Raw genomic sequence first — 14,055 nt, forward strand, 5'->3', positions numbered from 1 at the left:
CATACTTCAGAGAGACTGAGATAGTATCTCTCTCTCTCTCTCTCCCTCCCGTGTGTGTGTGCAACACATATATAAGTATAAATGCAAATATAAGAACATGTGTTTAATGTCATTTGTTTTGGAAAATGCAAGAGAAATATTGTAAAAATAAAATCCAGAGGGTTTAATAATATTTTCTTCTTCATAGCCTCTAGCAAAATCAGTAGGCTATTAAAATAATACTTTCAATCACTATTCTTATGCAGCATAATTGGGAATCTATAATTTCATCTCCAAAATCATATCTCAAATTAATTCAGAAAGTAAATGTGATGGAGTTACTTTTGATATTCTTTATAGAAGGATGGAGCATACATGCTAAATCTCACATTTGTGATGTTGAACCTCAAAAGGATTCAATGTTGCAGGGGGTGGGGAGGTATGTTCACATGAAAAAATATGAGAATTTGATAATTTTATAAAATTATAAGCAGTAGTCTTAACACTGAGTGTATTTTACTTAGATATGGTGAAATATGTGTTCATCAACTAATAGAGCCTATCCAGAGATAGACATAACCAGATAACCAGGATAACTAGAGAAATACAAGTTTAAGATGCAAGAAAAATATACAAATGATCAGCCAATTACAAAGATATCACATGAAGTCTTTGGATTTAAAATGTAACACACAGGCTGGGCACAGTGGTTCACATCTGTAATCACAACACTTTGGGTGGCCAAGGCAGGAAGATCAATTGAGGCCAGGAGTTCAAGACCAGCCTGGCTAGCAGGGCAAAACCCTGACTCTCCTAAAAATGCAAAAATTAGCCAGTGATGGTGGTACATACCTGTAATCCCACCTACTTGGGTGGCTGAGGCATGAGAATTGCTTGAACTCAGGAGGCAAAAGCTGCATTGAGCCAAGATCATGCCTCTGCACTCCAGCCTGGGAATAGAGCGAGACTTTGTTTAAAAAAAAAAAAAAAAAAATTAACAAAATTTCTTTAACAAACAGAGCCATGGACCCTGAGCTGGGGGTTCTGGCCTTGAGATTTTGCTTCAGGATGACTGGATGGCACTCCAGCATCCACACAACCAGGGTTTCACATTGGTGTTGATCTTGTTTGCAGAGGAACAGTTCCTTAGTCCCCCTAGCCTCAAACTCCACATTTGTAAAATGTACCAAAGTTAACAACAGGTTTCTTGGAATGTCAAAGTGCTTTCACCATGCAAGTAAAAGTAATAATCCAGTGTCAATGATGTGCATAGTCCAAGGAAGTGTATTTTGAAGTCCTTAAAATGAAGAGTCAATGAAACACAAATAGCAGAATGGATTAGAAAAATATACATCTACAGGTCTGTGCTATAGGACAAAATATGCATAAGTACATAGAGCATAATAAATAAATCTAACAAATATGTTTACAAGTAAACATGCACACACAGAAGTACACGGGAGAAGTGGAGTGAGGGATATCAGGGGGCAACCCGAAAGCTCCACTTAAAGGGTGCAGACTCTACTTAACTGAGTCCAATTGCTTTCACATATCTCTTTCTGCACAGCACTTCTAATACTGGATGTTATCATTTTTTTACACTAACTTGATAGGTGAAAAAATTACATCTCATTTTGAAATGCATGCAGTCTTTGACTCAAAAATTTTCCTTATGAACATTTTTAAAAATGTTTAACAAGATTTTCCTTATGAATGTTTTTGCATAATTTGCTAACCATGTTTATGAAGTTGCTCATTGCTGTAGTTTTAAGTCAACAAAAAATTAAAACAACCTGTTTGTCCATTAACTATTTACAGAACTCATGATGCTGTTTCAAACAGTGGAATATTGTAGCTTTAAAAAAAAATTTATAGATAAATACATGCTGATAAGAAAATTTCTCCAAGACCTATTATTAAGTAAGTAAATATCATGCAGAATTATGTAGTGTCAAGAAAGGTTATTGTAGGTATATTAATCATATACCTATTAATGTATGCATTGATCTTATTTTCTACACAGATGTACAAAGAACATTTTATTGAATTACATTGCGGGAAATGAATTTTTTTTACTTATAATTTTACCATATCTATATAATTACTTTTAATTTTATAAAACTTGTTAACAGTTTCTATCTGCAATTTTTTTAAAAACTCTTACTTTTTTAATTCTTACATTTTTTCAGGCTATACTATTGAGAATGATTGATATTATGGATACAGGGAGATGTGAAAATACTATAGAGTTTCAGGAGAGAGTTGAGGACTTGGGACTAGAAGAGGTAAGATAGCTCAGTATATCTGGTTTGAATTCTGTATCTTCTGTTATAAGTTAATGGGTCCAAATGAAATAATTCATGGAAAATTCTGAGAATAGTGTCACATATACCGTAACTATGTAAGTGCTGGTTATATTCAAATTGTAGTATCAGTGGGGCTAGGGAGAAATCGTTGCATTTGAGAATTTTTTGTGGGGTTAAAATGAAAAGAATGTGGGTTGATTATCTGTAGTGGGAGGTAAGAAAGCAGGAGGTGTTAAGGAGAACTCCCAGGTTAGTTTTCTGGCCTAAGCAACTTGTATGGATGGTGGTTTTGTGATATGAGACCCTGGAAAAAGATTAAGTTTGAAAGGGAAGATTGTGAATTCTGTTTTGTTTCAATGTGCTCATCAAATAGTTAAATACTGGTGAGTAGTAGGCAGATTAGGGGAGAAGTATGGGATGGAAATAGAAATTTCTGAGTTATCAGCACCTAAACAGTGTTTAAAATTTCAAAGTATACGTGTACCTGGGTAGAGAGTGTAGCATGAGAAGAAAAAAACGCAGTTCTGAGAAACTCCCTCTGTAAAGGTGTGTGAGAGAAGCAGCAGCTGCGGCAGAGGGAACTGAGACAGGGTTATTCAGAGGAGCAAGAGAGAAATCATGAGAAACAAAAAAAAAAGGTTTTAAAAAAAATATTCCATGTGATGGGGACTGAATCACAGGGAGTTGAGAGTACTCTATCTTTAGTCTCAACTCAAACTTCAGCTGCGCTAGGAAAGTGCCTTTGGCATTCCAATAACTCCTCATTTTTATTGATTTTTATTTTTATTATTTATTTTTTCTGATACAGGGTCTCGCTCTGTTGCCCAGGCTGGAGTGCAATGGTGCAGTCTTAGCTCGCTGCAAGCCTCTGCCTCCTGGGCTCAAACAATCCTTCCATCTCAGCCTGCTGTGTAGCTGGGACTCAGACATGCACCACCACACCCAGCTGATTTTTGTATTTTTAGTAGAGATGGGGTTTCACCATGTTTCTCAGGCTGGTCTCAAACTCGTGGGCTCAAGCCATCTGCCTGCCTTGGCCTCCCAAAGTGCTGAGATGAGTCATGAGCCACCATGCCCAGACCTCATCTTTAAAAGATATATATTTAAACCAAAATTCTTGATCTTATTTTCTCAAGACTATAGCCCACTTCCAGTTTCCCTTTTTTTTTTTTCCCCAAAACATTTCAAAATCATCTCCCTACCTACCCAGGCTAGAAGTTATCCTTGGCACTTATTCCTCTATACACAAACTCTTAATTCCCAATATAATACCACAATCCCTTCCTATATTTCACCAGAATTAGAGTAACAGTTTCCTTACCTGCATACTCCTCCTCCCACAGCTCCGTCTATTCACAAGAGATGGTTGCATCATTCTTTCCTATACTCTTAAGTACTTCCAGAGATTCACCATTGATTGCGTCAACTACCAGATACTGTGGCTCAAAGCTTTCTGTATTGTAACCTAACCTGCGTCTCCAGAATTTTCTCCTCATTTTCATTAACTCAGGTGTTCCCACTAAGCTCAGGCCTGAGCAGTTTTTACTTCTACAATCTCTGTGTCTTTGTTTATACTGTTCTCTTTGCCTACAATGTGTTTCTTCCAACAATCCAAGTCCTCAAAGACCAGCTGAAGTACCTAGTTTCTCAAAGGGCTTCGTCAATAAGTGACAGCCTAAGAACTCCTTGGTACTTATTGATTACATTAGTTTTTCACAATTATTGTCTTACATTATTGCTATTTCATTAAGAAAATATTAACTCCTTTACCCTTCTCAAAAATCTCAGCAACCAGACCATTGTACTATATGTGTAAGCAAAAAAAAATTTAAAAAGTATTATACATTTAAGCATTGTATTTTTTAAAATTTTAAATTATTTTAAAACTTTGGGGGGTACACGGTAAGTGTATATATTTATGAGTTGATTTTTCTGACTCTAATTTGATAACAACTAAGATTTCATATATTTTACAACAAAAGATTTATTCACTGATATTTTCCATGAAAGTTAAACTAATCAACATAATTTTAGTAGTCATACAACTCTCTTCACCTTTTCCTATATCATAACTCAAACTACTTGAAAATATGTTTTTAAGTAAATTTACCCTTACTTTAATATCAGAATACTTGAGACCAAAAAAAGTTTTTAAAGTTGAGTTTCAAGGAAACAGGCTGCTTTTGTGTTCTCTCAAATCCATTTGGCTGGAATACCCCCCATTAGGTTGGATAGCCGTTATCTACCTTAGAAAAGAAGTGGCGGATAGAAGCAAAGCTCACTTAAGAATTTTCTCTGCGAATTGGCAAATACGTAGTTTATTCTAAGTTGGAATAAGTTAAATATAGCTATCTAATGCTATCCGTGCTATTTAAATCAAGACTTTACTTATTTAAAAAGTCAGAACAAAAAACACACACTTCTCTCTCACTTGGCCACAGAGGGATCTGATCCACTTTTGACATACAACTGTTGGACTAGACATGGAAAGTATTTTATTTGAAAAGGAAATTTAATGATTGTCATTCCAAAAAGTTCTCTCTGGTGGGAAGATGTTTCACTGGAATGACAGTAATAAAATAGAAATGTCTTGATCCACTTTTTTCACTTTAGCAAACTGATTTCTGATCTGAGCTCTCACAGAATTGCAAGTATGTCCAAAACTTTGTGTCTATTAATTACTTCTTAATGCAAACATCATTTTTTTCTTCCATTGTTGTGGTGATCAGTGTACACTTTGATATAAAACACATTTTGGTTATTTTGACAGTCCTTTCACAACATATTCAGTTCTCTCTAAATCATTCATAAGCAATCTGTTTGATTTTGTCACACACATTTCCTTGATTTGCTATAAATATATGTAAACATTTTCATTAAAGAGGCAAGAAGAGTTTGAATGTTAGATCCAAATAATAATGAATTAATTAAACACATACATACACACACACACACAAACAAAAAAAAAAAAAACAAAAACAAAAAAAACACCCTCAAATGCCTGACCTCTAGGAATGGATTCAATTCCAAATATCCGTGTGTTAAATAAGGAAGACAAATTGCTTTAAAAAGACACTGAAACACAGACCAAAATGAATAGCAAATCTTTAAAAACAAACCTAACTTTTGTTCTTCAGTATGCTTGTTTCACACTCACTTTATTAAAAAGTTGAAAGATGGAACTGCCAAACATATACATAAATGAATAGGAATGCAACGCTAATAATTTCCAGTAGAAGTCATCGTTTGGTTTCCTTATGAGGTCCTCTCTCCACTGTGAATGCTACTTCACTCTTGTTAAACCACTTTGGAATAATCCATTATTCCCAAAGACAAATTACCCAAGTCTATGCTGTTAACCTTGTTACAGATTGGCACTTATCATTACAGATTATATCAGGTTCTGTAAGATTGTCTATTATATTGGTTGAGGAAAAAAACATTTGCGCTCTGCCAGTGACAATTTTCCCTTAATTTAGGAATTCCTATTTCTTACAGAGGCCAGCTGGAAATGAGCAAAGCATTACAGAGCCTTCCTTAGCTGTTGGCCTGGAGAATACACATTCTCTCCAAAATATATATCTTTGGCATAGTCTAGAAGTAAGGAATCTTGGGTAATCTCTGTGCTGGCCAAGTGTGAGAATTATGATTTTTAACCCCTAAATGCACTGAAGTGTTTTTTTTTTTTTAATTTAAGAATTAAAAAACAGACTGCTGTTGAGTTTTTTAATCTAACAAAAATTTAAACACCTTAGAGTGATATTTTTACTGTTGTGTTTTCTGCCTCTTTGGTAAAGTATTTAACATGACATTTTATAGGATTTACAGCTTGAAGAATCTTACAGTTTCTTTAGGATGTGTTTAACATGCACAGATTAATAGTTCCATGAACTCACTGACAAACTAGTAGATTATATAACCTAAATCTACACATTTATTTATACCGTAATCTCCCATATAGTCCCCAAATCTAAGTAATCTAAATATTCAGAGTGACAAATGACTAGCTAGTACTGAAACAGTACTTATATGACTTTTCGGAAGTCCTGACATGAAAGGTAGAAACTAACATTTAGTTAATAATTTTAAACTTTGGCATTTTACCATCAATTCTCAATGTACAAGACTAGATATGGAAGTCTTTTCTTTAGCCCCATGTTCAAAATCATGCATTACTTCAAATTATAACTTAATGGACAAATATGGAACATTTTCTATAACAGCAGTTGTTAGTCAAATAAGTAGAGTTAGTAATTATCTCAATGCATGTTTTCAAAATGATATGATTAAAGTAAAATATCAAACTGCCAGTTGAAGAAAATTTCATTCTAACATTAAAATATTTATCGGCTGGGCACAGTGGCCCACGTCTGTAATCCCTGGACTTTGGGAGGCCAAGGTGGGCAGATCACTTGAGGCCAGGAGTTCGAGACCAGCCTGGCCAATATGGCAAAACCCCATCTCTATGAAAAATACAAAAATTAGCTGGGTATGGTGGCAGCACCTGAAATCCCAGGTACTTGGAAGGCTGAGGCAGGAGAATCACTTGAACCTGGGAGGCAGAGATTGCTGTGAGCCCAGACTGTGCCAGTGTACTACAGCCTGGGCAACAGAGGGAGACTTCATCTTAGAAATAAATAACTAAAATTAAATATTTATCATTTTTTCTTTTGAGCTTTTTGTGCCAATCAGTAAGAGCTTCTATCATATAATTTTAGAACAGTATATATATATATACACACACACACACACACACACATATATATACACACACACACACACACACATATGTATACACACATATATATAAACATATGTGTGTGTGTATGTGTATATATATATATTTTGTTTGTTTGTTTGTTGGTTTTGAGACAAAGTCTCGCTCTGTCACCAAGGCTGGAGTGCAGTGGCATGATCTTGGCTTACTGCAACCTCCGCCTCCAGGGTTCAAGCGATTCTTGAGCCCCAGCCTCCTGAGTAGCTAGGGTTAAAGATGTTTGCCACCAACCCCGGCTAATTTTTCTATTTTAGTAGAGACAGGATATCACCATGTTGGCCAGGCTGGTCTCAAACTCCTGACCTCAGGTGATGCACCCACTTCGGCCTTCCAAAAGTGCTAGGATTACAGGTATGAGCCACTGCGCCCGGCCTAGGACAGTATATTTTTATACTTCTTCCTTTCACATTCACTTTGAGAAGCACTAATAAATCTTTATTTTTACAAAGAAAGAATTATAAGACTCAGTGTCACGATTCTAGTATAGTTGTTTATGCAAGTTAAATACAGAAAAACAGCATAATTGTTGGCTGCTTGCCAGATAGCAACAGTGTAAGACATCAAAAATTGGCATGGAGGACAGTCCAGTGGATGTCAGAGCCCATGCAGTGCAGAAGCCATACAAGAGTCAGAGATCAATGGAAAGAATGAGTGTCTGCTCTCTCAACAGGAGAGTGGTTCAGAGGCTTTTATGAATAGCCCATTTATAATGTGTTTAGTGAAATTAAGTTGTTCAGAAGTGCCTACGTTGCTTCTTGGCACAGCAGACAACAATATTCTTTGGTGAATTTGGCAGAGACATGATAATGGCTAGGTTATACCATGAGCCATCACATAAATTTCTACATATGATTCATGAGTTTTCAATGACAGAAAGATAATTTTATACTTTACAAAAGTAGATTCAAGTTGTACTATGTGCAAGTCTTGAGCAACCCATTGACATCATGTTTGACTATTCTTTTGTCTCATTTGGGCACTTTATAAATTTGTGGATGGCTATTTATTGGAGCTTATGTAGCCCCTTTGAATCAAACACGTTTTACTTATTTCAGTATATTTCAGAGCATATTTGCTATCATTCACCGGAATTGAGTGGATACCTACTAAGCATAATGATGTTCATATAAACTATGGGAAAGAATACGTGAAGATGATCTTGATGAACATATTCAACTGTATCATAAAAGGAACGTTTCTATATAAAATAATGAAAATTTAGCAACAGAGTACTTTCATATCTTCTGTGTAGCATTTGACCCATCAAAAACTTCTTTATACCATTATGCTATTTTAGATCTAATTAACCTCAGTTCCTAAAATGTATCAGATTACACTTGAAAAACTTTAATTTCATCAGGCCACACGTATTCAACAGTACACACTCACTGATCTTGAACATACTGGAGCTATGACATCTGTAAATATCTCAAGGTAAATGGACATTTCTTTGAGCATCTTCTATAAGGTATTCACCTATTTTTCAGTGTTAAACCAAGGTCTTCTTTTTGTTTTCTTTTTTTTTTTAAATTTTACTTTAAGTTCCAGGATACATGTGCAGAACATGCAGGTTTGTTACATAGGTAAACATGTGCCATGGTGGTTTGCTGTACCTTTCAACCAGTCACCTAGATATTAAGCCCTGCATGCATTAGCTGTTTGTCCTGATGCTCTCCCTCCCCTCCTCCACCCCGAACAGGCCCCAGTGTGTGTTGTTCCCCTCCCTGTGTCCGTGTATTCTCATTTTTCCGCTCCCACTTATGAGTCAGAACATGCAGTGTTTGGTTTTCTTTCCCTGTGTTTGCTGAAGATGATGTCTTCCAGCTTTATCCATGTCCCTGCAAATGACATGATCTCATCTCTTTTTATGGCTGCATAGTATTCCATGTTGTATATGTACAACATTTTCTTTATCCAGTCTATTACTGATGCACATTTGAGTTGGTTCCATGTCTTTGCTATTGTGAATAGTGCTACCATAAACATATGTGTGCATGTATCTTTATAACAGAATGATATATATTCCTTTGGGTATATACCCAGTAATGGAATTGTTGGATCAAATGGTATATCTGGTTCTAAATCCTTGAGGAATCACCACACTTTCTTCCACAATTGTTAAACTAATTTACATTCCCACCAGCAGTGTAAAAGTGTCATATTTCTCCACAGCCTCACCAGGATCTGTTGTTTCTTGACTTTTTAATGATCACCATTCTGACTGGTGTGAGATGGTATCTCACTGTGGTTTTGATTTGCATTTCTCTAATGATCAGTGATGTTGAGCTTTTTTTCATGTTTGTTGGCTGCATAAATGTCTTCTTTTGAGAAGTGTCTGTTCCTGTCCTTTGCCCACTTTTTGAAAGGGTTGTGTTTTCATCTTCTAAATGTGTTTAAGTTCCTTGTAAATTCTGGATATTAGACCTTTGTTAGATAGGTAGATTGCAAAAATTTTCTCCCATTCTGTAGGTGGCCTTTTCACTCTGATGATAGTTTCTTTTGCTGTGCAGAAGCTCTTTAGTTTAATTAGATCCCATTTGTCAATTGCTTTTGGTGATTTCATCATAAAATCTTTGCCCGTGCCTATGTCCTGAATGGTATTGCCTAGATTTTCTTCTAGGGATTAAGCAAAGATCTCAGCAACACTTTCCATTAATGCCATAAGTAATACAATTTCAGGAGTGAAATTTCCATGTTCAGTTTTCTCATGTTATTTAACTTGTCAGCAGTGTCTCATGTCTCATTCATCTTTTGTGATAGAAGAAAGGATTTCACACCTTGGTCTGTCCAAGAAATGGACCTCACAACTATTCAGAGTTCATTTCATCCCTTTGTTCCTGCAATAATGTCACAGTTAAGAATTTGTTAAGATTTTTTTTTTTTGAGTGTGTTTTTATTTCCTACACATTTTCATTTTCTCTCATTTGTCTGTGTTTAAGCCAGTCCATAACTTTGTCAAATCATTTTGACATCTTAGCCTATCTTTATCAGTAATGCCAAACCCTGTCTGCTTGGTGCTATCAACTTAGTAGATATAATTTTGTAAGAGTTCATGTCTGTATCTGTTACTACATCATCCATGGTCACTTGTAGAAAAAATATAAACATCTGAGTTAAGTAAACTTCTACTCTACGCTTCTGTAAACTTGGACATCGCTTATACGTCCCCCAAGGATTTCCCTTTCAGCTGGTTTATTTTGATTAAATTATTTTTAGGTAAAATAAAGTCATTCAGCTCTTATTACCTGGCATAAGAATGGCAGGTAATAAAGTAGGAAATGGTAGGAAATTAAGCTTTAGAGACTGAAAACGACTATAGGGTTTAAGAAGGTATATTTCATTTTGAAAGAAGATTAAGTATTTTTCTTGTTACCAAATTGATTTGCTAACATTTCTATTTGAACTTCTCATTTACTAAACTATTTCTCTAATCATGTTGAGAGTCCAAAGTGTTCAAATTATTGAGAATTATTTTATAGTGTTTAGTGTTTGACATGTGAGCCACAGTATAGATACAATTTAATACAATTGTCACTAATGTCCAGGGCAATGATAGATTTATTTCATTATAAAAGAAATATGGGGTTGTCAATGAAAAGAGTCAAACTGTGTAAAATATTTAAAGAGATTTATGCTGAGCCAAATATGAGTGACCACAGCCCATGACACAGCCCAGGGAAATTCTGAGAACATGTACCCAAGGTAGTCAGGCTACAGCTTAGTTTTATACATTTTTGGGAAACATAAGACAGCAATCAATACATGTAAGATGTACATTGGTTTGATACAGAAAGGTGGGACAACTTGAAGAGGGAGCTACCAGATTCAAAGATGTTCTGATTGGCAATTGATTGAAAGAATTTATTTAAAGACCTGGAATCAATAGAAGGGAGTGTGTCTGAGTTAAGATAAGGGGTTGTGGAGACCAAGGTTCTTATGCAGGTGAAGCTTCTACTTAGCAGGCTTCAGAGAGAATAGATAGGAAATGTTTCTTATCAGACTCAAAAAGGTGCCAGATTCTTAGTTAATTCTCTTCTGGATCAAGAAAAAGACCTGGAAAGAGAAGGGGATTATTTACAGAATGTAGACTTTTCCCACAAGAGAAGCTTTGCATGGCCATTTCAAAATAAGTCAAGAAAATAAGTTTTGGAGTAAATTACTTTGATTTGTTTCAGGGCCTGCTGTCTGTCATATTCGTATTGCCACAAAGAGTTTGCTTTGTCAATCTTAAGGTCTCTTCTTTAACGTCAGTGCTGGTCAGCCATGCCTGAATTCCAAAGGGAGGAGGGTATGATGGGGTATGTTCTACTGTTACCAGCAGCAAATCCATTCGGGTCTACAGCACCCTCAGTTCTTATCTCCTCAGAAGAAAGAATTTGAGGGGCATAAGGCAGAAGGAGAGACCAAGGCAAGTTTTACAGCAGGAGTGAAAGTGAAGCAGCGTCATTATCTGGGGTAAATACCCGAGGTTTGTTGTCTTATGCCAGGGGCGAACACACAATAAATGAGCTTAAGCGCAGACGTTTAATAGGCAAAAGAACGAGAAAAGAGAATAACTCTCGTAGAGAGAGAGGGAATCCTGGGTGGGTCTTCTGATTCTGTGGCGAAATGCACGAGGTTTTATAGATGAGATTGAGGAGGCGGTGTCTGATTTACATAGGGCATGAGAGATTGGGCGGACCAGGTGTGTCATTCGTTTGCATAGCACAGGAAGAAGCTGGCCACCCCACCCTAACCTTTTATTACGCAGATGGGTTCTCCACTTGGCTGGTATCATGTTGACTGTTCCTTTATTCTACACCTGGCTGACAAAGAAAAAGGGAGATGGACCCTCCATGTCGAACATTATCTGACCCCCAGGTAGCCTTTTCCTATTGGCACAGTTGCCGGCATTCATCCATGCAAGCTTCTAGCTTCTGTGTCTGCAGCTCAATTTTACAGGCTGTTCTTTGTTAGAAAAGAAATGATTTGGGGGCTGCTTTTTATTAAAAGAAAAACCTTACCAAGGACTCTCTGACTCTCACAAAACTGCCTAAATAATTTCTTTCTAGCTAGTGTATGAAAAATGTATTAAAAAGCTTTAGAGCAGGAATGAAAGGATGGAAAGTAAACTTGGAAGAGGGCTATGAAGGTAACCTGAAGGGCAAGTATGCAGCTTGGTCTTTTGGCTTGGGGTGTTATATGTTGGCATGCTTCCGGGGTCTTCCATTCCTTCTCCCCAATTCTTCTTTTGGGGTGAGCTGTCCACATGCACAATGGCTGGCTCGCACTTGGGACTGGAGCATGCGCAGTGTGTTTACTGGAGTTGCATGCATGCTCACTTAAGGTGCTCTTCCCTTAGTAGTCTAATATTCCTAGGAGGTCATATACCAGTTAAACTCCACCATTTTTCCTCTTAATGCTCATGCTTGAGCCCACTTGCCCAATTCCTGAGCTCTTATTGGAAAGCTGCTGATCACCAGTTTCCGGTTTTTTTCTATCTGTAGGGAAACTGCCTTCCCCAAGTGCTGGCTGCAACTAATTATTATTTTAGAGAGACAGTTAACAACCTACTGACCGTCACCTGATGGTCGCCTGACATTCCTGGTTGTGGGGGAGGGAGAGTCCCTCTTCTGCCTTGCTCATGTCTGCCTATCTAGTATAACACTACCACCCATTCATGGCCTGAATTTGTGTTTCAGGTTTACTTCTAGAATGCTCTTGGCTGACAGTAGGGGTCCATTCAGTTATTGGGGGACTTGGAATTTTATTTTTGGTTTACATGGTGAAATTATCTCATGTGTACCCAAGTACAGAGAAGATTGTACTTTCCTTAGGTAGATTTAATTGATGCATATCACTAAGGCAATAGAACAAATTTTGCTTTCAGAGACTTTAGGGCTTATTTTTTGGTGAGGAAAAGGGATTATCAACATCAATTTTCCTTGTGCCTTGTTGTTTGTCTATGTCAAAAATTTGCTTAAGTCCTAAATCCTTGTGACCTATTTTCTAAGCTATTTAAGTTTGCTCTAAAGATGATTGCTTTCATTTTACTCTAGTAAGCCTGGGACATCATGATTGTGTTTCCTATTCAGAATTAAATCTTGTATACGGAGTTGATTCATGAGGTGCTTTGTTTCAAAGGTCTTTTGGGTCAATATTAAACTCTTTGGGGAACAGAATATCTATCAGACAATACAAGACTCTCTTTTTAAAATACTCTAGTCAGAAAATTTTCCTTGTAAAAGAAATTTCAATAGCAAGTTATCTGGTAAACTCTGTATTTCTTTCCCATTTGCTGGCAAATTGATGTTGACATTTTAGCATTTTGGTTTTTAGTGGAACTCTATAGTGTGTCTTGTTTCAAATATACATTAAATTACTTGATATACATGTGAAGAGCAAGATGTAGCATTTATTAGAAAGAAGGACTGAAAGAAGGGAGAAGGGAAGGAAGGGGTGAGAGAGCACGCCATGGAATCTGAAGAAACACCTACCTAAAGGTCCACTCTACTCATTTGCCCTTGTTATTAAATGTTTTAGAATATCATAGCACACAAATGTATGAATAAAACTATATAGTGCAGATAGTAGAAATAACATTATATCTGGAATCAAAAGACTTGCATTTGAGGTTTGTCTCTCCTTATGGGGCATGTCTTTCTATCATCTCCTTGAGTCCTACCCTGATTTTCCCATTTGAATTACAAAACCCCTTATCCCAAATGTTTCTCATCCTCTCTCTCAGCTTTAATTTTTTCCATAGTACCTGTTAACATGTATATTTTAGTGTACTTTCCTCCTTTTTTTTTTTTTTTTTTGCTCTTACCCTCTCACCCATTAAGATGTAAGCTCCTGGGGGCCCTGTTCTTGTCTGTTTTGCTTACTATTACATCCCAGTCTCCAGAGGTGGCACATTGGCTCAGTAAATATTTGTTGAATGACTAATTGAAATACATGCCTCACACTTTCTATTAGCAATGTTGTTAGGGTTATGAGAAAGATAACCGAGAT

At 36.5% G+C, this 14,055-nt stretch overlaps 1 protein-coding gene across 2 annotated transcripts in view; it reads left to right on the forward strand.

Moving 5' to 3' along the window:
• ADAMTS19 (ADAM metallopeptidase with thrombospondin type 1 motif 19) overlaps positions 1–14,055 on the forward strand; it is a 289,097-nt gene that overhangs the window by 259,915 nt on the left and 15,127 nt on the right. The window contains exon 22 of one of the 2 annotated variants that reach the window (XM_021939659.2): positions 2,169–3,107. The exons of the other annotated variant lie outside the window; for it this stretch is intronic. Within the exon in view, the coding sequence (XP_021795351.1) occupies positions 2,169–2,273 (105 nt within the window). The 3' untranslated portion in view covers positions 2,274–3,107. Of the gene's footprint in view, positions 1–2,168; positions 3,108–14,055 lie in introns of those variants that run through there. 2 annotated transcript variants of the gene reach the window in all.

This window comes from Papio anubis, chromosome 5 (genome assembly GCF_008728515.1).
Source record: "Papio anubis isolate 15944 chromosome 5, Panubis1.0, whole genome shotgun sequence".
In the NCBI taxonomy this organism is placed as follows: Eukaryota; Metazoa; Chordata; class Mammalia; order Primates; family Cercopithecidae; genus Papio; species Papio anubis.